This window comes from Bos taurus, chromosome 13, assembly GCF_002263795.3.
Source record: "Bos taurus isolate L1 Dominette 01449 registration number 42190680 breed Hereford chromosome 13, ARS-UCD2.0, whole genome shotgun sequence".
Lineage (NCBI taxonomy): Eukaryota > Metazoa > Chordata > Mammalia > Artiodactyla > Bovidae > Bos > Bos taurus.
In genome coordinates, this window is record NC_037340.1 from 25798482 (window position 1) to 25822811 (window position 24330).

A 24330-nucleotide genomic window follows, 5' to 3' on the forward strand; every position below is an offset into this window, starting at 1 on the left:
CTTGTAACAGAAAAGAAACCACATGACTTAGCTACATTCTGAAAGGGGACTGTTTGTAAAATCTTAGAATATTTTGGTAGGTTGACTGTTCCCTGTTGCTTTTAACAAGATACTAGGAGAGAGAAGAACTCAGGCCAGGGGAGTACAGTTTGCACAGAAAGATGGGAGTGAATAGTGTTAAGGAAGGTTCTCCGAACATGGCCTGCAATCTAAAGTTATAAATGTGTAGGCTTCTGGTGTTTTTCTAAGAAAGAGAAAAAACACAAAACACAGGAGTCAGTAGACAACACACACCCCCACCAATAGGAAGATGAAAGAAATGTCAGGTGGTTGCAATGAATCGAGATTGGGAGTTCAGCATGGTGTGGCTGAGGACAGGACAAGTTCCTTTGTCTGTGGCCTCTCTTCCATTCAAAATGAACACACAATAAAAGTCAAGAAAACCTGTTTTCTTGACGGAATCTACAGTATTGATGGCATGTGGCTGGTAATGAATGACGGGACAATAAAAAAGCTATTCCTTACTTACAAAGTGTTTCCACTGACTATATGACATCTCTCTTGGAAAGAGTTTCTTTTTTAAAAAATTTTATTTCTGGCTGTGCTGGGTCTTCATTGCTTTGTGTGGGCTTTGTCTAGTTGCAAACAGTTGGGGCTACTGTTCATCCTGGTGGATGGGCTTCTCGTTGCAGTGGCTTCTCTTGTCGTGGAACACATGCTCCAGGTGTGCGGACTTCAGTCGATGCAGCACTTGGGCTCAACGGTGGTGGTGCACAGGTTCAGTTGCTGTGGCATGTGGAATACTCCTGGACCAGGGATCGAACCCATGTCTCCTGCACTGGCAGGTGGATTCTTATCCACTGTGCCATCAGGGAATTCCTTTTTCAAAATTTTATTTATTTATTTGGCTGCACCAGGTCTTAGTTGCGGCACATGGGATCTTTAATCTTCGTTTCAGCCTGCGGAGATATCTTTAGTTGCAGCTTGTGGGATCTAGTTTCTTGATAAGGGATCGAACCCAGGCCCCCTGCATTGGGAATGAGGAGTCTTAGCCACTGGACCACCAGGGAAGTCCTGGCAAGAGTCTTCTGATCCCCATTGACAGAAAAAAAAAAAAAAAAAAACACATATCTGTCAAATTGGACTAATTCTCCTATAGATACATATATCGTTACTTGTATTTTATACACATATGCCTAGAATACTATTTGAAAAGCACACAAGAGTCTGGTTACAGTGGTTGCTCCTGGGGACGGGATTCAGAGGCTGTAGGAATGGGGCATGAAGGAGACTTAATTCTTGGCTACACACCTTTGGGTAGTTATGAATTTTGAATTTCAGACCATGTATATACATCATCTATTTTCTCTCTGACACACACACAGAGCAAAATTAAAAATAGTTTCTAATAAAATTAGAAACTTTATTACCTTTTGACCTAATTGTTTCACTCCTGGGAATGATTTTCTGTAAGTATAGCCAAATGTGTAAAATGGTGTATGTTCATGCTCAGTTACTTAGGCATTGCTTTTAATAGGAAATATTGAAAACAACTCAAGTGAAAAAAACTTAAATATGCATCAAAAGGGTGCTGATAAAAATATATACAATCATCCAATTTAATGCCATATATCTACAAAAAGGAATGAAGACTGTTTTTGTTGTTGTTTAGTTGCTAAGTTGTGTCTGACTGTTTTGCAACCCCATGGACGGTAGCCTGCCACGTTCCTCTATCCATGGGATTTCCCAGGCAAGAATATTGGAATGTATTGCCATTTCCTTCTCCAGGGGATCTTCCTGACCCAGGGATCAAACCCACCTCTCCTGCTTGGCAGGTAGATTCTTTACCACTGAGCCACCAGTGAAGCCCCGTGAAGAACATTATGTTGATAAAAATGAGCTTATTAACTGAAAAAGGCAAGCGTTATTGTGTGCTCTTGAGTTTTAAAAAGTGAGAGAAAGATATATGTATATATACTATATAAAATTAGGTGTATATTGTGTGATATACATATATACATCTATATATATATATATGTATGTACATCACATATATACACACATCGGTATATATACATACATATATTCATTTGCTTTCATAAAATATTTCTGAAAAGGTACATAAAAAATTGAAAGCACTGGCTGTCTCAGCAAAGAAGTTGGTGGTAGAGGTTCAGGGGTGAGAGGAATGCGTTTTATAACAAAAGAATTCCACAGATGTTTTCCACATCAGCAGGATCATTTAGATATGTGTATATTCTTGCTTCACAGGCAACACTCATCTGATTGCCTAAGTGAAGGCAGATTAAAAAAAAAAAAAAAAAACTCCCATCTAGTCTCATTTCCTATAGATGCAGCATCCTTTAGAATAAAAAGTCTTCATCTGAAGGCCATATCTGCATGTACTGCTTAAAAATTAATATATGCATGGCCTTTTTACACCGATCTTGTGAAGCAGTATTTTTAATTTTCAGGGATAATTAGCATTAACTTAGTCTGTGGCTAATTTCAGTTCTTTGTCATCAAGCACATTATGTGTGAAGAAAAAATGACCTCACTCAGTATGTTTTTATTATGACAAGAAGATGTTTTTTGGGGGGAAGGGTACTCTTTTTTTTAATTTTTTTGGCTTCCTTCCTTCTTCTGACCTCTCGGGCCACTCAGTGGCCCTTGTGTCTTCCTGTTCTCCCATCTGACTTCTAAATGCAAGAGTTGCTGAGAGCACATTCACTACTTTGTCCCAGGTGATCTCATACGTGCTGTTAAACTTCCAGATTTATGATTCTACCCCAGATCTCTTTTCTGACTCAAATATCTGTCTCAACTTCTAACTAGATGTTACAAGATTATCAAAAATACATGTCAAAAATTATATTCTTTTCTTTTGTGTATGTGTCTTTGTCTGGTTTTGGTGTCAGGGTGATGGTGGCCTTGTAGAATGAGGTTGGAAGTATTGCTTCCTCTGTGATTTTTTTTAAAGAGTTTAAGAAGGATAGGCAATAGTTCTCTAAATGTTTGATAGAATTCTCCTGTGATGCCAGCTGGTCCTGGGCTTTTGCTTTTTGGGAGATTTTTGATCACAGCTTCAATTTCAGTGCTTGTAATTGGGTTGTTCATAATTTCTATTTCTTCCTGGTTCAGTCTTGGAAGATTAAACTTTTCTAAGAATCTGTCCATTTCTTCCAGGTTATCCATTTTATTGCCATATAGTTGTTCATAATAGTCTCTTATAATCCTTTGTATTTCTGCAGTCTGTTGTAACCTCTCCTTTTTCATTTCTAATTTTGTTGATTTGTTGATTTTATCTATTTATTTCTCTATGAGTCTGGCTAAAGGTTTGTCAATTTTGTTTATCTTCTCAAAGAACCAGCTTTTATTTTTATTCTAAATAACCAACAGGTTACAGAAGAAATCAAAATGGAAATCAAAAAATTTCTAGAAACAAGTAACAATGAACACACAACTCAAAACCTATAGAATGCAGCAAAAGCAGTTCTAAGAGGGAAGTTTATAGCAATACAATCCTACCTCAAGAAACAAGAAAAACATCAAACAACCTAACTTTACACCTAAAACAACTGGAAAAAGAACACCAACCAAAAAAAAAAAAAAAAAAACCCCAAAAAACCCAAAATTAGTAAAAGGAAAGAAATCATAAAGATCCAAGCAGAAATAAATGAAAAAGAAATGAAAGAAACAATAGTAAAGATTATTCTTGATTCTTTACCATAGCATCCTCCAATCTACTACCCCTCTAGATTTTTCCAACTCAGAAAGCGGCATCCTCACTGCCCGGTTGCTCAAATCAGAAATGTGACTGTCATTCTTAAAACTGCTCTCTTCTTCCTCTTTGAATCTGTTATCAGGTTACATATTTATTTTTTAAATATTTCCCTTCTCCAGGAGATCTTCCTGACCCAGGGGTCAAACCTGGGTCTCCTGCATTGCAGGTAGACTCTTTACTGTATGAGCCACCAGGGAAACTCAGTATTTCTGGAAGCCAACAACTACTCTTTGTCTTCACTACTCAAGTCTTGATCTATGTCACCATCTTCCTTACTTGGAAGACTATGATAGTCTCCCCAGATTCAGTCATTCTTCCACTTCAATCCACGTAGCAAGTGATCATTGAAAAATTCTTCTTGCATTGTGCCACTGCCCTACTTAAAACACATCGGTGGCCTGTTTGTCTCTTCATCTTCACCTTGCACATTCCTCCCTTCTCAGGACTTTCCTGATGGTACAGTGATTAAGACTGTGCTTCCAATGCAGGAGGCACAGGTTCAATCCCTGGTCTGGGAACTAAGGTCCCACATGCTGAGTGAAAGTGAAAGTGAAAGTTGCTCAGTCGTATCTGACTCTTTGGGACCCCATGGAATTCTCTAAGCCAGGATACTAGAGTGGGTAGCCTTTCCCTTCTCCAGGGGATCTAGAGGCACAACCAAAAAAAAAAGGTACCAAAAAAAATTCCCAAATCTTTCTCCCTTCTCTAAGTACACTCCAGCCCTAATGACTGCCTTCCTCCTATGGGTTGAGGGTTTCCTATCCAAGATCCTTTACACATTTTATTCTCTCCATGTGCATTCTTTTTCCCTCCACAGTATTTCTCTTCTCCATCTCTCCCAACTTTTACTCATTCTTTAGTTTATTTTTAAATGTCAGATCCTCAGGAGTGTAGCCTCTTAACTACAAAATCTAATTTAGGGCCCCCTTTTTATTCCTTTGCAAAACAGCCTCCTGTTATTTTTTTCTTTCAATTAGTTTCAATTTCAATATAAATAAATGCATTTATATTTATAGTCTTCCAACATAGTCACTTTTCTACCCAGCAAACCAGAACTGTTTCTGATTTATCAGTTCAGTTCAGTTCAGTCGCTCAGTCTTGTCCAACTCTTTGTGACCCCATGAATCACAGCATGCCAGGCCTCCCTGTCCATCACCAACTCCCGGAGTTCATTCAAGCTCACGTCCATCAAGTCAGTGATGCCATCCAGCCATCTCATCCTCTGTTGTCCCCTTCTCCTCCTGCCCCCAATCCCTCCCAGCATCAGAGTCTTTTCCAATGAGTCAACTCTTCGCATGAGGTGGCCAAAGTACTGGAGTTTCAGCTTTAGCATAATTCCTTCCAAAGAAATCCCAGGGCTGATGTCCTTCAGAATGGACTGGTTGGATCTCTTTGCAGTCCAAGGGACTCTCAAGAGTCTTCTCCAACACCACAGTTCAAAAGCATCAGTTCTTCAGCGCTCAGCCTCCTTCACAGTCCAACTCTCACATCCATACATGACCACTGGAAAAACCATAGCCTTGACCTTTGTTGGCAAAGTAACGTCTCTGCTTTTGAATATGCTATCTAGGTTGGTCATAACTTTCCTTCCAAAGAGTAAGCGTCTTTTAATTTCATGGCTGCAGTCACCATCTGTAGCAGACAATATTTGTTGAATGAGAATGAATGAGCTTTGTTAACTGAAGAGATTTTTTTTTTTTTTTGCTCTGTTCTAGCCAAGATACCTTTTTGATTATGATTTTTCTTCCCATATAGCTTGTAACTAGGATAGAATGCACTGATCATTTGAGAGATATCACTTAGTTTAAAAAGTGATCTTCACAACACCTTTTCAGGATAAACACACACACACACACACACACACACACAAACTAGGAATAGAAGGAACTTGTCTCAACATAATGGAAGCTGTATACTAAAAACAGGGTTTCCCAGGTGGTGCTAGTGGTAAAGAATCCACCTGTCAATGCAGGAGACTGAAGAAACAAGGGTTTGACCCGAGTCAGGAAGATGGTCTGGAGGAGAGCATGGCAACCCACTCCAGTATTCTTGCCTGGAGAATCCCATGGACAGAGGAGCCTGGTGGGCTATGGTCCATAGGGTAACAAGGAGTCTGAGTGACTTAGCACACACAATGAACATCATCATGAAAACCTGAAAGCTTTTCCCTTAAGATCCAGAACCAGGTAGGGATGTTTGACTAGAATTAGGAAGTTCTGTTGTTTATTTGCCAAGTCATGTCCGACTCTTTTGTGACCCTATGAGCTGTAGCCTGCCAGGCTCCTCTGTCCATGGGATTTCCCAGGCAAGAATACTGGAGTGGGTTGCCATTTCCTACTCCGGGGGATCTTCCTGACCCAGGGATCTAACCTGCGTTTCCTGCATCTCCTGCACTGCAGGTGAATTCTTTACCACTGAGCCACCAGGAAAGCCCAGGAAGTTCTAGTCAGAGTAATTAGGCAAGAAAAAGACATAAAGACATCCAAATTGGAAAGGAAAAAGTAAAATTATCTGCAGATTATTTGACAGTCCATGTAGAAAACTCTAAAGATTTAATACACAGAAGAAAAAACTATTATAATTAATAAATGCACTCAGCAAAGCAACAAAATATAAGATCAATGCACAAAAGTGAATTGTATTCTACGGACCAAAAATAACAATCTGAAAAGGAAATTACAAAAACAATTCTGTTTACAATAGCATACAATAGATTTAGGAATGAACTTAACCAAGGAGGTGAAAGGCTTGTGCAATGAAAATTATGTTGCTGTGCAATGAATATGTTGCTGTGCAATGAATATGTTGCTGAAAGAAATTAAAATAGATGGAAACACATCCCATGTTCATGAATTGGAAGGCTTAACTAAAAAGTCAATACTACGCAAACCAATCTACAGATTCAATCACTATCAAAATCCCTTTGACCTTTTTGCAGAAATAGAAGCAACTATCCTAAGTTCACGTGGAATCTCATGGCATTCTGACTAACCAAAACTATCTCACAAAAGAACAAAACTGGAAGATTCAACACTTTCCAATTTTAAGAACTTACTACAAAGCTACAGTAATAAAAATAGTGTGATACCATATAAAACAGACATATAGACCAATGGAATAGAATAGAGAACCCAGAAATAAAACATTACATATATGGTGATATTGTTTTGGACAAGGGGTCCAAGACCACTCAATGGGGAAAGGACAGACTTTTCAATAAATGGTGTTAGGAAAACTGGATATCCACATACAGAAGAATGAAGCTGGATCCCATCTAACATCATATATAAACCTTAGCTCAAAATGAATCAAAGACCTAAATGTAAGACCTAAAACAATAAAACTCTTGGGAGAAAAAAGTGTAGGATAAAATGTTTACAACTTTGGATTTGGCAGTGATACCATCTTGGATATGATACCAAATGCACAGGTAACAAAGGAAAAAACAGACACATTTGACTTCATGAAAACGGAAAATTTCTGTATATCAAAAGACTCTATCAATAAAGTAAAAAGGTAACCCATAGAAGAAAATATTTGCAAATCTTATATCTGACCCAGGATTAATACCCAGAATATACAGAAAACTCATAAAACTCAACAACAGAGAACCAAACAACCCAATTTACAAAATGGGCAAAGGGCTTGAAGAGACATTTCTCCACAGAAGATATACAAATGGCTCAGCAGTAAACAATCCACCTGCAAGGCAGGAGACACAGGTTTGTTTCCTGTGATCAAGAAGATCCCCTGGAGAAGGAAATGGCAACCCACTCCAGTGTTCTTGCCTGGGAAATCCCATGGACAGAGGAGCCTTGTGAGCTATAGTCCATGAGGTCCCAAAAGAGTCAGACACGACTGAACACACACACAAAACACACACAACAATAAGCACAAGAAAAGACACTTAACATCACTAATCAGTAGAGAAATGCAAATCAAAACTAAAATAAGGTAACACCTCCCAACTATTAGTGGGAGTGGTAGTATGACGACTACCAAAAAACAGAAAAGACAAGTGTTGGCAAGAATGTGTAAAAATTGGGACCCTTGTACAGCATTGGTGGGAAGGTAAAATGAATATTCACTGTAAGGACTGATGCTGAAGCTCCAGTGTTTGGTCATCTGATGCGAACAGACAACTCATTGGAAAAGTCCCTGATGCTGGGCAAGATTGAGGGTAGAAGGAGAAGAGGGCATCAGAGGATGAGATGGCTGGACAGCATCACTGATGCAATGAACATGAACTTTGGCAAACTACAGGAGATGGTGAGGGACAGGGAGGCCCGGTGTGCTGCAGTTCATGGGGTTGCAAAGAGTTGGTTATGACTGGGCGGCTAAAAACAACAAAATGGTAGAGCAACAATGAAAAAGAGTATGATAGGTCCTCAAATACTTAAAAATATAATAACCATATGATTCAGCAAATCTACTTTCAGACTTTCACTCAAAAGAATTGAAAGCAGGGTTTTGAAGAGATATTTGTACACTCGTGTTCATAGCAGCATTATTTACAACAGCTAAAACATGGAAGCAAATCAAGTGTCCATCTACAGAAGGATAGATAAGCAAAATGTGGTGTATACAGAGAATGGAGTTCTCTCTCTCTCTTTTTTCTTTTTGGCTGCACTATACAGCATGCAGAACTTCCCCAACCAGGGACTGAACCCACGACCCCTGCAGTGAGTCTTAACCATTGGATGGCCAGGGAAGTCCCCAGACAATGGTGTATTATTGTTTTACAAAGGAAGAAAATTCTAGATAAGTGAGAATTTATCATATACAGTTGACCCTTGAATGACATGAGTTTGAACTGTGTGGGTCCACTTACATGTGGTTTCTTTTCAATAGTAATCACTACGGTACTACATGATCTGTGGTTGGTTGACTCTGAGGGTACAAAACCACGAACATGGAGGAACCAAGTAGACAAAAAGCTGACTATAAGCTATATGCAAATTTTCAACTGGGTGGAGGATCAGTGCCCCTAGCCCCTGTATGGTTAAAGGGTCAGCTATATATTTTTTTTACATCTGTCCTAAGGTAATAAAGGAATAAAGAAATGATGCCTATACACAGATGTGACAAAAATTTTACAGTGTTTTCAAAAATATTTGTATATAAAAATTTTTAACTAAAGTAAGCTTTTCTACAATGCTCCCAAATTCTGTGCTTGTGAAAAAGCTTGAAAAAAATTGTCATTTTTTCCCCCTGGTGTTGTCTGTAGAATAAAAATCGGTGTAAGTAGTAGAAATTGTTATTGCTCTGATATTTTGTAATTTCATATATTTTACCAAATTTCTATAATTTAAGATTTCATAAATAATCTTTTTCCTTCTCGGATACTTATAGGCTCATTTGAGTTGAAGACAGCTCTACTTACATAAACTTATTGCTTAATAAATTATGTAACCTTACAAATAGAAATACTAGAATTCACAAAATAGAGAAAGCCAGAAAGTAAAAGTAATATCCCATATTAGTGAAATACATATAGTAAATTATGGAATATAAGGCACCTAGAATAACAGGTTTTGAAAGTCGAATGTCAGAAAGAAGGTGATTCTCTTTAATAATCCTCAGTGATGCAATTTATAAGTTTTCTCCTTGATTTTATGTTATTTTCTTAATTTTTCTTCCTTCAAATGTAAGCCTCTCAGCCTATATAACATTATGGATATTGAAAATATTAATATGTGTGAATAGCTGCAAATGACACAGGCTACCAGAGAATACATGTAATTTGTGGATCTTTGGAACAACATGTCGAAAACACTTCAGAGTAGTAAAAGTACACGGAGTACACAGTTATTTCTAATTCAAAATACTTTACAGTTTTTAACCTTGTGTTTCTTGCATTAACACAGTGAAGAAAAAAATGTGAAGTTCTAAGTGCTGACTTTTTCAGGGCCCAGAAATGAATGTTTATCTGAAACAAGTACATAATTATAATGAATTATGCTATAGAACTGGAAAATCTAAAATCAAATTTTAATCAGGTTACAAGGAAACCCGGATGCTAGTAAAAAAAAAATTGTGTTCTCTATGTAAGTAAATAATCCAATTATTCTTTAAAAACTGCCTAAGCATTTTGGTAAAGACTTTTTCTTCATAGTATTTTCCTCCTTGAAAAAACTTATGGTTTCATTTTTATGTTTTCTGTGTTTTTTTTCCATGTGCTAAAATGATTTTATTTTTTAAAATCCACTATTTCTTATTAGCAATATAAATGACTTTGTGCTTTTCAAGGACACCAATGTCGTGCTCCAGCTGCTTCATCTCTTCTTCCAGCTTCTGCTTGCGAATCTTCTTTGGTATGGAGTCAATGAAGACCGAGAGGGACTGAAACTCCTTATGCACCTCTTCCCAGTTCTTTTTCAGCCCCTGCAAATCGTAAAGAAAACTGTATATACCAAAGCAAACCACAGGAGCAGAGTAAATCACAAAGAAAATTGCACTGGGAGGAAAAATGTAAACAGGTAAAGAAAACTGACAAAAATAACTAAAAAATGATATGTGTTTATCAAGTTCTTGGCCATAGTAACAAGACAGACTGTATAGAGGCCAAACCCTATCCTTGATTGTGTGCTCATTTCCCATTGGGAGTATTTATTTTCTTTGTTTTTAATCTTACTGTACTTGTTTTTACCATCAAATACATGTATGTGGAATTATGTGTGGTATGAAACTAAGCTTTTAGCAAATGCTTTGGTAAAAACAACTTAGAACTGATATCCCCAAGCAAAAAAAAATTTTTTTTGAACAGGAAATTATTTCTTAAAAAAATTTTAGTTCAACAGAGAAATCATCAAAACACTAGATTCTGACATACATGGACATGTTTTCTTGTATTCGACTAAATGGAACGGTATAAAATGATGAAATTCAAATTAACAAGAGATGATCTTTTATGTGTTTTCAATATCAGGAAGAATTCTTCCTCCACATAGTTAAGAGATCTATACTTTCCATTAATCTCTTCTACAAATGACTGAAATGTCATGCTAATTCAATAAGGTATGTGTGTGCACTTAGTCGCTCAGTCAAACCCAACTCTTACGACCCCATGGACTGCAGCCCGCCAGGCTCCTCTGTTCATGGGGATTCTCCAGGCAAGAATACTGGAGTGGGTTGCCATACCCTTCTCCAGGGGATCTTCCCAACTTGGGATTGAACCCAGGTCTCCTGCATTGCAGGCAGATTCTTTACCATCTGAGCCACCAATTCAATAAGGTAGTTTATGTTTAATGTTCTCAGAAACCCACAAATTCAAAATTAGGAATCTCTTTAGGAACAATAATGGTTATTTCCATCTCTGCTTAGTTATTATTTCTTATCACAATGCACTAGAAACCCCACTGACAAAATGATCAAACTGATTGAACTCATGCAATGAAATTTTATAAATTAATGCTTTCTATTGTTCACAATGGGTATACCAATCATGTTATTTACACAAAAATGGAAAGTAAAAACAAAATGGAATATTGCCCTGAAATTATGACCCCTGACACACAGATGGAAAAAGATATCTCATTCAAATGTAAACCAAAAGGAGGTTGGGATAGATATACTTATGTCAGAAAAATCTGACTTTAAAAGTAAGACTGTAGTAAGAGAAAAAGGGCATTACATAATGATAAAGTGGTTGATACAACAAGAGTATATAACATCTGTAAATATTTATGTTCCCAACATGTGAAGTGAGTGAAGTAAAAATCACTCAGTTGTGTCTTTGCGATGCCATGGACTATACTGTCCATGGATTTTTCCAGGCCAGAATACTGGAGTGGGTAGCCTTTCCCTTCTCCAGGCGATCTTCCCAACCCAGGGACTGCACCTAGATTTCCCACATTGCAGGCAGGTTCTTTACCAGCTGAGCCACAAGGGAAGCCCAACGTAGGAGCATCATAATATACAAAGCAAATATTACAAATTTAAAGCAAAAAACAGACAACACTATGATTATAGAAGGGGAATTTTAATACCCTACTTCCATTAATGAAAAGATCATCCAGACAGAAAATCAGTAAGGAAGGACTTTAAATGACAGGTTATATCAGATGGATTTCACAGAAATGTAAAGAATTTTCCATCCAAATGACTAAAAAAGCATACTCTTCTCAAGTGTACATAGAATATTCTCCAGAATATATCATATATTATGTCATAAATCAAGTCTTAAAAAATTTAAGAGGACTGAATCATATCAAATATATTTTCTGATCACAGTGGTATGAAACTAGAAACCAACCATATGAAAAAAATCAGAAAATTCATGAATAGGTGGAGATTAAACAACATGATACTGAACAATCAATGGGTCAAAGAAGAAACCAAAAGAGAAGTTTAAAAATACCTTGAATGAAACTAAAACGGAAATATACTAATATTTATAAGATTCAGCAAAAGCAGTTCAAAAATGGAAGTTCATAGTAATAAATGCCTACCTTGAGAAACAAGAACAATCCCAAATAAACAACCTAACATTACACCTCTAGGAACCAGAAAAAAGAAGAACAAAGCCCAAAGTTAGTAGAAGGCAATAACAAAGATTAGAGCATAAATAAATAAAATAGAGACTAAAAAGACAATAGAAAACATCAGTGAAATAATGACTGGTTCTTTGAAAGGATGAACAAATTTAACACAGCTCTAGCTAGATTCACCAAGAAAAAAAAGGACTCAAATAAATAAAATCAAAAATGAAAGGGGAGATATTATAATTGATACCACAGAAATACAAAGAATCATGTTGTCTACTATGAACAATTATATGCCAACATAATGGAAAGCTTAGGAGAAACAGATAAATTGCCAGAAGCATACAACCTACCAAGGCTGAATCATGAAGAAAGAGAAAATCTGGACAGACCAATTACTATTAAGAAGATTAAATTAGTAACCAAAAACCTCCCAACAAATAAAAAGTTCAAGACCAGACAGTGGATTCTACCAAACACTCAAAGAAGAATTTTACCAATCCTTCTCAAACTCTTCAAAAAACAGAAGAGAAGGGAACTCTTTCATACTCATTTTATGAGGCTAGCATGATCCTTGTACCAACATCAGACCATGGTGCCACAAGAAAAGAAAATTACAGGCCAATATCCCTTGGAACATAAATGCAAAAGTCCTCAACAAAATATTAGCAAACTGAATTTAACAATCCATTAAAAGAACCATATGCAAACATACTTTGGAGATATATCAGAATTGGTTCCAGACCACTTCAATAAAACAAACAACCCACCCTGGGTCGGAATCTAGGGAGGAGGAAATGACAACACATTCCAGTATTCTTGCCTGGAGAATTCCATGGACAGAGGAGCCTGATGGGCTATATAGTCCACGGGGTCACTAAGAGTCGGACATGACTGAACGACTGAGCACACACATGCACACCATATCATAGTCTATTAAGTGTGCAATAGCATTATGTCTTAAAAAACAAATACTTTAATAAAAAAGTACTATATTGCTAAAAAATGCTAACCATCATATGATAGTGCAGGGTTATGACAAACTTTCAATTTGTAAAAATCTCAATGTCTGTGAAGCACAATAAAACGAAGTACAATAAGACAAGTTATGCTGGTACTGTAATCAAGTGGGGTTTATTCTAGGGGTGCAACAGCCACAAATCAGTCCGTGTGATATGCTACATTAGTAAAATAAATGATAAAAATCATATGAGCACCTCAATTGATATAGAAAAAGCATGATAAAATTCAGCTTCCATTTATGATTAAAAAACTCTCGACAAGGTACACATAGAGGAAACATACCTCAACATAATAAAGGTCAAATATGACAAGCCCATAGCTAACATCATACTCAATGGTAAAAAGCTAAAAGTTTTTCTTCTAAGATCAGGAATAAAACAAAGATGCCCACTGTCACCACTTTCATTTAACATGGTATTGGAAGTCCTAGAAGAACTGTATAAAAAAGATCTTCGTGACCAAGATAATCATGATGGTGTGATCACTCACCTAGAGCCAGGCATCCTGGAATGTGAAGTCAAGTGGGCCTTAGAAAGCATCACTACGAACAAAGCTAGTGGAGGTGATGGAATTCAAGTTGAGCTGTTCCAGGTCCTGAAAGATGATGCTGTGAAAGTGCTGCACTCAATATACCAGCAATTTGGAAAACTCAGCAGTGGCCACAGGACTGGAAAAGGTCAGTTTTCATTCCAATCCCAAAGAAAGGCAATGCCAAAGAATGCTCAAACTACCACACAATTGCACTCATCTCACACGCTGGCAAAGTAATGCTCAAAATTCTCCAAGCCAGGCTTCAGCAATATGTGAACCGTGAACTTCCACATGTTCAAGCTGGTTTTAGAAAAGGCAGAGGAACCACAGATCAAATTGCCAACATCCGCTGGATCATGGAAAAAGCAAGAGAGTTCCAGAAAAACATCTATTTCTGCTTTATTGACTATGCCAAGGCCTTTGACTGTGTGGATCACAATAAACTGTGGGAAATTCTGAAAGAGATGGGAACACCAGACCACTTGACCTGCCTCTTGAGAAACCTATATGCAGGTCAGGAAGCAACAGTTAGAACTGGACATGGAACAACAGACTGGTTCCAAATAGGAAAAGGAGTAGGTCCAGGCTGTATATTGTCACCCTGCTTATTTAACTTCTATGCAGAGTACATCATGAGAAACGCTGGGCTGGAAGAAGCACAAGCTGCAATCAAGATTGCCGGGAGAAATATCAATAACCTCAGATATGCAGATGACACCACCATTATGGCAGAAAGTGAAGAGGAACTAAAAAGCCTCTTGATGAAAGTGAAAGAGGAGAGTGAAAAGTTGGCTTAAAGCTCAACATTCAGAAAACTAATATCATGGCATCTGGGGAAACAGTGGAAACAGTGTCAGACTTTATTTTTTTGGGCTCCAAAATCACTGCAGATGGTGACCGCAGCCATGAAATTAAAAGATGCTTACTCCTTGGAAGGAAAGTTATGTCCAACCTAGATAGCATATTCAAAAGCAGAGACATTACTTTGCCAACAAAGGGTTCGTCTAGTCAAGGCTATGGTTTTTCCTGTGGTCATGTATGGATGTGAGAGTTGGACTGTGAAGAAAGCTGAGCACCGGAGAATTGATGCTTTTGAACTGTGGTGTTGGAGAAGACTCTTGAGAGTCCCTTGGACTGCAAGGAGATCCAACCAGTCCATTCTGAAGGAGATCAGCCCTAGGATTTCTTTGAAAGGTCTGATGCTAAAGCTGAAACTCCAGTACTTTGGCCACCTCATGCAAAGAGTTGACTCATTGGAAAAGACTCTGATGCTGGGATGGGTTGGGGGCAGGAGAAGAAGGGGACGACAGAGGATGAGATGGCTGGATGGCATCACTGACTCAATGGACATGAGTTTGAGTGAACTCCAGGAGTTGATGATGGACAGGGAGGCCTGCGATTCATGGGGTCGCAAAGAATTGGACACGACCGAGCGAATGCGCTGAGCTGAGCTGAGCTGAGCCAGAGATCAAGAGTGGCATAATTTAAAATTATTGATTATAAAAAAGAAAGAAAATGTAGTCTTTAAAAAGCATAGCTATACATTTAGATTTATGAGGGAATTAGAACTGTCTTACATAACGATACTGTCATAATAAGCCCTCAAGTACAATCTTGTAAACTTTTCAGGGGACAAAGTGGTTTATTTCCATGTTAAGATAAAAATGACTACAGGATTGGACACAGTTTATAAAGAAGATTTGTTGAGAAAAAAGGCTACAGATGTTGAACATTTCTTGAGAGAGATTACATCAAGAAAAAAGACAGAAGGAAAAATATCTTTCAAATTTTAAAAAGAGGGGGATGAGTTAAACACAGTTCTTAATAGTGTTTGAGAAGTATTCCAAAAAGAAGTCTTCAAAAGAGTTCTATTTTTCCATAGCCTTTCATTATGAAATGGGAAATGTGTTTCCAGAGTGCTCTACAGGGGTACCCACTGCAGAGGTGAAATCTATGTATTTATACACTTTGAAATATCAAAGGTTTTTTTCAAAGCTCCTTGGGTGATATTTCCCTATTACTTGTGGTCACAGCAGCTATACGTTTCACAGTATTTCTTTTTAAAGGAGAGTTTGCTTTATATTCTAGTTTGTACAATAACATTTGGTTCAAAGTCAACTGCTAGGTATGGGAACTAAATGTGATTAATATTTCAGATTGTATTGAAATAACCTCTTTGCTGTTTTTTAGTTATTTCATCTAAAAAAAAAATCTTTTATGCACTGCAGCAATACTGATTTTCCCTTATTTTTATATCTTAATTTTCCTTCCTTCTGGTCTGATACTGAAGCAATGTTGTTAATTTTGGGGAAACTTCATATAGGGAGAAGCTGTCACAAAATAGTAAAAAGTGTCTTCAGCTCCAGGCTCCTCTGCTGCCACCCCACCCCCATCCATTTTTTACCGTCTAGCTCTGCTCTGTAACTAGGTGGTAGGCGTTAGGGGGGAGAGTATTAATCCCTGTGGGCTGCTCTTTCCCCAGTGTTTGCCCCCAGCCGCTGCCTGAGTTCAGCCACAGAGGGCACTGGTGGGAGGAAAGTGAGCTTGGGGCATTTCTTCCCCCTCCTCGATGTCACCTGGACACGACTGGCCCTTCCATTTGTGACAACAATGCCCATCAGGGACCCCTCTTCCAGGCTCCAGCTCCCACCTGGCTCTGGTAATGCTGTTTCCAGCCCCTGTCTTTCCAGCCTAGGGTGGTGGTGATTCCCACTGTCCCTAGTCCTGGGTGCCTCAATGTTCCCCACTGGTTCCCTTTAGCGCTGCTTCACCTCTGTAAGTAGCTCCTTTGTAAATTCTCTTCAGAATCCCTGTCCAGCATGTTTTCTGAATCCCTGGTGGATAGAGCTTCCCGCTGTTATACTCTGTGCGCGTGTGTGCTATGTGGTGAGAAAACACCTCCCCGGGGACTGGTGGATGTGCCTTTAGTCCCTCTTTGTTGCTGTCATTTAGTTGCTCAGTCCTGTCCGACTCTTTGTAAGCCCACGGACTGTAGCCTGTCAGGCTCCTCTGTCCATGGGATTCTCCAGGCAAGATTTCTGGAGTGGGTTGCCATTTCCTCCTCCAGGGTGTCTTACCGACTGAGGGGTCAAACCTGCATCTCCTGCACCGACAGGTGGATTCTTTACCACTGAGCCACCAGGGAAGCTGCCCCTCTTTAGCTAGTTGTTAATTGTGTGAACCAGGGCAAATGTAAGCCAAACTCCAAGCTCCCTGAAAGTAAGGACCACATTTATTTTGCTCATAATGGTATCCTTTGGGCTGGGTAGAAGGCCTGGAACATGGTAGATGTTCAGGAGATGAATGGATGGATGGATGAACAAAAGAGCCCATTTAATATATTTGCATTTTATATCCTCACCTGGGAAATGAGAAGTTTGGAATCTTTAGGCCAGATGATTCCTTCCTGGATAATGGGACTGTAATTCTAAAGAACAAGCAGAATGAATCCTACTCGGGGACATGTGAACATATTGTCACAGAGTGACACACAGCTCAACCAGGGGAGGGAGCAGTGTTCAGGGCTTGTTAGGAACAGAGCCAGTGGCTTTGTTACCATGGCAGCTACACTACTCAGGCTAACAAGGCATCCAAGGTGGGGTCAGCTACTGTCCATCAGAGTGTATGCAAAGAAACGGCATGACCACATTAGGAGGCCAAGGCTTGCTGATCTACTATGGAGGTGCCTGAGCAAAGAGCCTTTTCCTTCCCAGGGAAGTTCTTCCTCTCTTTTCCTATCTTTCAGCATTATTTAGATACAAAATGGCTTTCACAAAAGCACATAAGTTTTAAGAATGGCAGAGTCAGAAAGAAGGAGGGAAGAAAGGAGAGTAAGAGGGAGGGACGGAACCAAGAGCAGAGCTCTTCCTGAAAGTGACAGGCAGCCACGTCTGCCAGCCTTCTTGCCTGCCTGTCCTCCCTTCTTCTTTCCAGTGCACTATTATTAATCATCCGGGTTTACACCGGGCACCAGGTTAGACAATGCAGAGACTGCTGACCACAGAGAGACTTGGTTCCTGCCCGCAGGCCACTCCTGTCCAGTGGGATACTCTCTTACTTTGTAGTTTAAGGCCCAGCTAAAGACCTACCTACATCTCGCAGTGGATGTTCATGCCTGGGAACCTTATAAAACATGATCTATACATAGACACATATCTCTGTATGTACACATATACAGAGCACCTCTCATCAACTAAATCACAACATTATTCAGAGCAGAAATTTTCTTATGACTCTTGGGGCTTAGCATGATACTCTATGCTGCTGCTGCTGCTAAGTCACTTCAGTCATGTCCGACTCTGTGCAACCCCACAGACAGCAGCCCACCAGGCTCCTCCATCCCTGGGATTCTCCAGGCAAGAACACTGGAGTGGGGTGCCATTGCCCTCTCCGGATACTCTATGCAGAACAGGTATTTAATAAATGTTCATTGGTGCTCGATTCGGCAGCACATATACTAAAACTGGAATGATACAGAGAAGATTAGCATGGCCCCTGTTCGAGGATGACACACAGATTTGTGAAGCATTCCATATTTTTAAAAATAAATAAATAAATAAAAAATAAATGTTTATTGATGATTATGATGACAGATAAAATGTTAAGAATTTATAACAGCATATGAATCCATTTTTTGATAGAAACTAATGTAAAAATATATTTTTTTCTGTTTTAAAAAGGTCACTAGAAATTGTTTTGTAGAAAGTTTTCACAGTAACAAAACAAGGAATAAAGTACTATTTTTACCTCTATAAGAGACAGGATGACTCTAGAAGAATATAAGTAGATGCTTACTAAATACTCTCTTAAGATGATTGAGCAACTGTGTTCATATCCCCCAAATATTTTAAATGCTTCAGATAAAAGTCTTGCATTAAAAACTCCAACATAAGTGTCTTTAAGTCTATTTTAGTCAACATAAAGAAATCATAGGTAAAACGTAACACTTGGTTATTTTAAAATCTAGACATTTGCTTATAAGAAAGAAAAAAAAAGTTGGTCTAGGGACAGGACAGTTTCAATTATTCTAGAGCTCCACCTAGTGAAAAATATCTATTTTATGAATATTATTTTTGAAAAATTCAGGGCCATGGGAATGGAAATAAAAATGTTTTTTTGCTTTATTTATGCATATTCATGTAACAGTTGGACTATAAAGAAAGCTGAGCACCGAAGAATTGATGCTTTTGAACTGTGGTGTTGAAGAAGACTCTTGAGAGTCCCTTGGACTGCAAGGAGATCCAACCAGTCCATCCTAAAGGAGATTGGTCCCGGGTGTTCATTCGAAGGACTGATGTTGAAGCTGAAACTTCAGTACTCTGGCCACCTGATGCAAAGAGCTGACTCATTGGAAAAGACCCTGATGCTGGGAAAGATTGAGGGCACGAGGAGAAAGGGATGACAGAGGATGAGATGGTTAGAGGGCATCATCCACTCAATGGACATGAGTTTGAGCAAGCTCTGGGAGTTGGTGATGAACAGGGAGGCCTGGCGTGCTGCCATTCATGGGGTTGCAAAGAGTCAGACACAACTGAGCAACTGAACTGAACTGATGCATATTCACTGAAGGAGAAAGTGAACTTTCTTATGACACTACTCAGAAAAAAACAGAAGCTCACTCAGTCAGAAAAGAATTATTATTCAACAATCCTTATATTACAACATTTTGCTCTTCCCAAAGAAACAGCTTTGCTGCATGTAATTGTCACTGTAACCAAAAGACAGTGTTCTGATTTCAAAAATCAAAGTGCTGGCCTTAATGATCATTGATGTTAGGCCCTCCTTTCAGAAATGTTCCAAAGAATTCCACACAGACGTGAATTACAGAACGCTTACCTGCAGAACTGCTTCCCTTTCTTCATCAGATAGCCTTTTCATAGCTGCTTTCCTGAGGTTTTCCTGGATATAGTTATCATATTCTTCTTGGGCTTTCTTTACTTCCTCGTTTCGCTTACATATATATTCAGGTGTGACACCATAATCCTTACAAAGATTTTTCAGAAAAAAAAAAATCCTGAAAGTTATCTTGTATATGTGTACATACCAAGCAAAGATTAGGAGCAAAAGAGATGTTACAGACTTAAAGCCTTTGCTCAAAACACTGCAAATTGACAAGTCAGTGATTTTTTTGTTTTTCCTATTGGGAACTAGTAGCTTTTATCTTGAGGTCTCTTTTGCATAATTTTGTTTTTTGTTTTTTTAAAGAAGATAAATGCTTCTAATGCATTGTAAAAACAGATTCTTAAAACTACTAGGCACATCTGCTTTAAGAAAAAAAAAATGACTTGGGCCCCTAAGGTTGTTTTTGGAAATACAAAATATAATTTTAGGCTCCTGGGCTGCTTATAAGGACTGACAGTGAAGCAATCAGCTGTGATTCTTTCAAGTTAGTGAATGTGTTGATACCACTGTGCAAAGACACAGAACTACTCCCCTGTTCATTCTCCAAAAAAACTATTTGAGGATGTACTTGGTGGCAGCTACACTAGTGAATAAGAAAGGCAGTTTCTGTCCTCACCGAATGTGTTTTCTGTGGGGAGAAAAGCTCATCAAAAAGAGATTATAAAATAACATTTATAAATACAGTAAGAAGAAAGAGAGTCATGAGAACTAATTGAGATAAAATGTCAGGGAAGATCTCTCTGAGGAAGCAGCTGTTGAGAGATATGAGTCATTGAAACTATGCACAAATATCCTGGTTCTTCTCCTTGGAGGCAATACTTCCCTGCTCCCCTTTCAAGTAAGATGTAGCCATGTGACCAGCATTATCCCGTGCGAGTGCAAGTAACTTCTGTCCTTTTTGAATCTTATGAACTAATGGATGACTTGCCATGTTCTTTTTCTCTCTGGTATGATGTTCTTTTTCTCTCTGGTATGCTTTGGGTTGCTGGGTCCTGGAATGAGGACTGGAAGTAGAGCTCCCAGCAACCCTCAAAAGGACATGCAGCACAAGGAAGCACTAAAACTTAAGTTACTTTTAGTTACTTAAGTTTGGGGGTTGTTAGCCACAGCATAACCCAACCTAATCCTGACTGAACAAGGGATAGAAACCTTAGCTATTAATATAAATGTGCTCTGGAAAGTTGCAAAGCACTATACAGATAAACACTAAGAGCTCAGTACTCTGAGCATTTAGTTATTAGTACTCTGGGTAAATTAGTTCAATGGTAACCAGTTCAGTCCACTTCAGGAAACACTGAGAGCAACACCTTTTCAGCTCAGTACAATTAGTGAGGTTCATAATGATGATTCTGTGTCATCACAAGAGATTATATGTGGCATATTCTGTTTAAGAAAAAGAACTGCCTCACAGATGAGGAAAAGCTGCAGTGATCTGAAATATTCTCATGTGCTGGATCACTGAGAGCTAATGCATACTATTGATATTAATAATTGCATATATTATAATATCCACTCATCATTGAATTTTTACTAGGTGCCAGGTATTGTGTCAAGTGCTTAATATATTTTATATCATTTAATCATCACAATGCTGTGATAAATCTAATAACTTGTTAAAAAAAATCATGGAGTTAAGTAAGTGGCAGAGTTAGAATTTGAAATGCTGTCTTACTATTATCTCTGTATAACTCAGGCCAACATCCATGCTTCACTGTGCTAACACAAATCGCCCTCATGGCACAAATGGGTACACAATACTTTACTTGGAACTAAAACATGAGGTTCGCTCATTTTTAAAAAATGGCATCACCCTAAAAAGGACCTACTGTCTCACTTAACAATAATAGATTTTAAAACTTAACTCTGGTAAGTGGAAAGTAAGCTGAGTTAGTCCTTCCCGAGCTCTGACTGCTTAGCCACCAAGAGTATTACTACTACTACTACTAAGTCACTTCAGTCATGTCCGACTCTGTGCGACCCCATAGACGGCAGCCCACCAGGCTCCCCGGTCCCTGGGATTCTCCAGGCAAGAACACTGGAGTGGGTTGCCATTTCCTTCTCCAATGCATGAAAGTGAAAAGTGAAAGTGAAGTCGCTCAGTCGTGTCTGACCCTCAGCAACCCCATGGACTGCAGCCTTCCAGGCTCCTCCATCCATGGGATTTTCCAGGCAAGAGTACTGGAGTGGGGTGCCATTGGAGCAGAGAATCTGCATTGCTTGGTAGACAAGCTCAGGTAGACTAACCTAGCATTTTTCTGTCTCTGTGATGGAGACTCAATTTCCTGTTCAAGGCAGAAAATGTATCGAAGTGGGCGGCTTACACAGAATGCAGCCATGAGGAGGGGGACACACAGCATGATCGTCAAAGGAGAAGGGGTGTTTTGTGTGTGTGTGTGTGTGAGATGGTGGAGAAATGATGGTGGAAATGGTTTTAAAAAGCCAGGAGAATGAAATTTCTGCTTTTCAACACCCTATGGGACAGGAAGTCTGAGCAACCTCCAGGGGCCATAGAAGGAGGAAGTATCAAAGAGAAGCTTGAAATCTTCATTGGCGTGTGCTGCCAGCTCCCAGACTCCTACTGAGGTGTCTTAGCCAACTGAGCATCAGGGGTTTTTCAGGGACTAAGTAGTTTTTCTCTAACAATGGCCTTGAGGATCCTGTTTTGATTGTGAACAGGCATTGGATTCATCATGGTGGATCACCGGATGACCTTAATGCAAGCCCCTCAACCATCACTATTACAATTTCTTTTTTCCTCTTCCTTTCTTTTTTGCCACAAATTATTATTAAGCATAGGCTTCCCCAGTGGTTCAGAGGTAAAGAATCTGCCTACAAGGCTGGAGCCACAGGAGATGTGGGTTCAATCCATGGCTTGGGAAGATCCCCTGAAGGAGGGCATGGCAACCCACTCCAGTATTCTTGCCTGAAGTATCCCATGGACAGAGAGGAGGCTGGTGGGTTACAGTCCACAAGGTCACAAAGAGTCGGACACTACTGAAGCAACTGAGCACGCACACATTATATTATGTACTGGAAAAAGAAATGGCAACCTACTCCAGCATTCTTCCCTGGAGAACCCCATGGACAGAGGGGATTCTGTAGCCCTGGCAGGCTACAGTCCATGGAGTCACAAAGACTCAGACACGACTGAGTGACTGAGCACGCTCATTATTATGCATTACTATTCTTTAGAATTTTGTACTCATACTATGTGTGTTTCCAGCATTTCTGTGTTTGATAAACATGCAAAGTAAAATAGGTTTCATGTAAGGTTCTTTTCATAAGCTTTTTAAGCTTTAAACTTCTACATTTAAACAGCTAAACCCATGCTTCTATAATTTTCAGCAATGAAATCATATGCTTATCTGATAAGCACCTTTCCAGATAGAAATGAAGGTCCTGAAAAGACTATTGTTCAGTACTTTCAAGGTCTGTTTTACTCCAAACCATACACAAGTGAATATATTCAAACTGAAATAGTACTGTGAATTATTTACACTACACTGATAGGATGGACAGTTCTAAAGTTGTTTTCCTCTTCATTTCTCTCATTCTGTTACAAAGATAATGTAAAGTGAAAGTGAAAGCTACTCAGTTGTGTCCGACTCTTTGCGACCCCATGGACTATACAGTCCATGGGATTTCCCAGGCAGGAATACTGGAGTGAGTTGCCTTGCCATCCTCCAGGGGATCTTCCTAACCCAGGGATCGAATCCAGGTCTCCCCTATTGTGGGCAGATTTTTTTACCAGCTGAGCCACCACGGACATCCAAGATAACGTAAACTAATAACTAAATCCTAGAATCTTCTGAAAGGTTATTCCTTCCAGATTTACAATAATGACTGTGCTTCTAGCAACAATTCCACCTCACCAAAAATGAGTATCTTTTAGAGATGGGCTCCAAAATCACTACAGATGGTGACTGCTCCATGAAATTAAAAGACGCTTACTCCTTGGAAGGAAAGTTATGACCAACCTAGATAGCATATTGAAAAGCAGAGACGTGACTTTGCCAACAAAGGTTCGTCTAGTCAAGGCTATGGTTTTTCCTGTGGTCATGTATGGATGTGAGAGTTGGACTGTGAAGAAGGCTGAGCACCAAAGAATTGATGCTTTTGAACTGTGGTGTTGGAGAAGACTCTTGAGAGTCCCTTGGACTGCAAGGAGATCCAACCAGTCCATTCTGAAGGAGATCAGCCCTGGGATTTCTTTGGAAGGAATGATGCTAAAGCTGAAACTCCAGTACTTAGGCCACCTCATGTGAAGAGTTGACTCATTGGAAAAGACTCTGATGCTGGGAGGGATTGGGCGCAGGAGGAGAAGGGGACGACAGAGGATGAGATGGCTGGATGGCATCACTGACTCGATGGATGTGAGTCTGGGTGAACTCCGGGAGTTGGTGATGGACAGGGAGGCCCAGAGTGCTTCGATTCACGGGGTTGCAAAGAGTCGGACACGACTGAGCGACTGATCTGATCTGATCTAATTCTTAAATATACTAAGAACTGAAATTAAGGAAAACAACTGTAGTTTTCCTTTACTAAACTACATGTTGTTGTTCATTCCAAATTCTCTGTACTTTCACCATACTAGATTTGGACCAAATG

The 24330-nt window shown here is 39.1% G+C and overlaps 1 protein-coding gene and 1 non-coding gene across 3 annotated transcripts in view; one reads left to right on the forward strand and one right to left on the reverse strand.

Annotated features, from left to right (window-relative positions):
* Nucleotides 1–8508: 8508 nt before the first annotated feature.
* The window catches only part of ENKUR (enkurin, TRPC channel interacting protein), a 37096-nt gene continuing 21274 nt past the window's right edge, over nt 8509–24330 (reverse strand). The window contains exons 4-5 of one of the 2 annotated variants that reach the window (XM_025000582.2): nt 19657–19803; nt 8509–10168 (exon numbers count right to left, since the gene is read on the reverse strand). In XM_025000582.2, coding sequence (XP_024856350.1) covers nt 9992–10168; nt 19657–19803 — 324 coding nt within the window. In that variant the 3' untranslated portion in view covers nt 8509–9991. The remainder of the gene's footprint in view (nt 10169–19656; nt 19804–24330) is intronic. The other variant, NM_001192445.1, reaches the window with a different exon arrangement.
* LOC112449421 (U6 spliceosomal RNA) lies at nt 18254–18360 on the forward strand. The gene has a single exon (XR_003037990.1). It is a non-coding gene; the product is annotated as a U6 spliceosomal RNA (small nuclear RNA).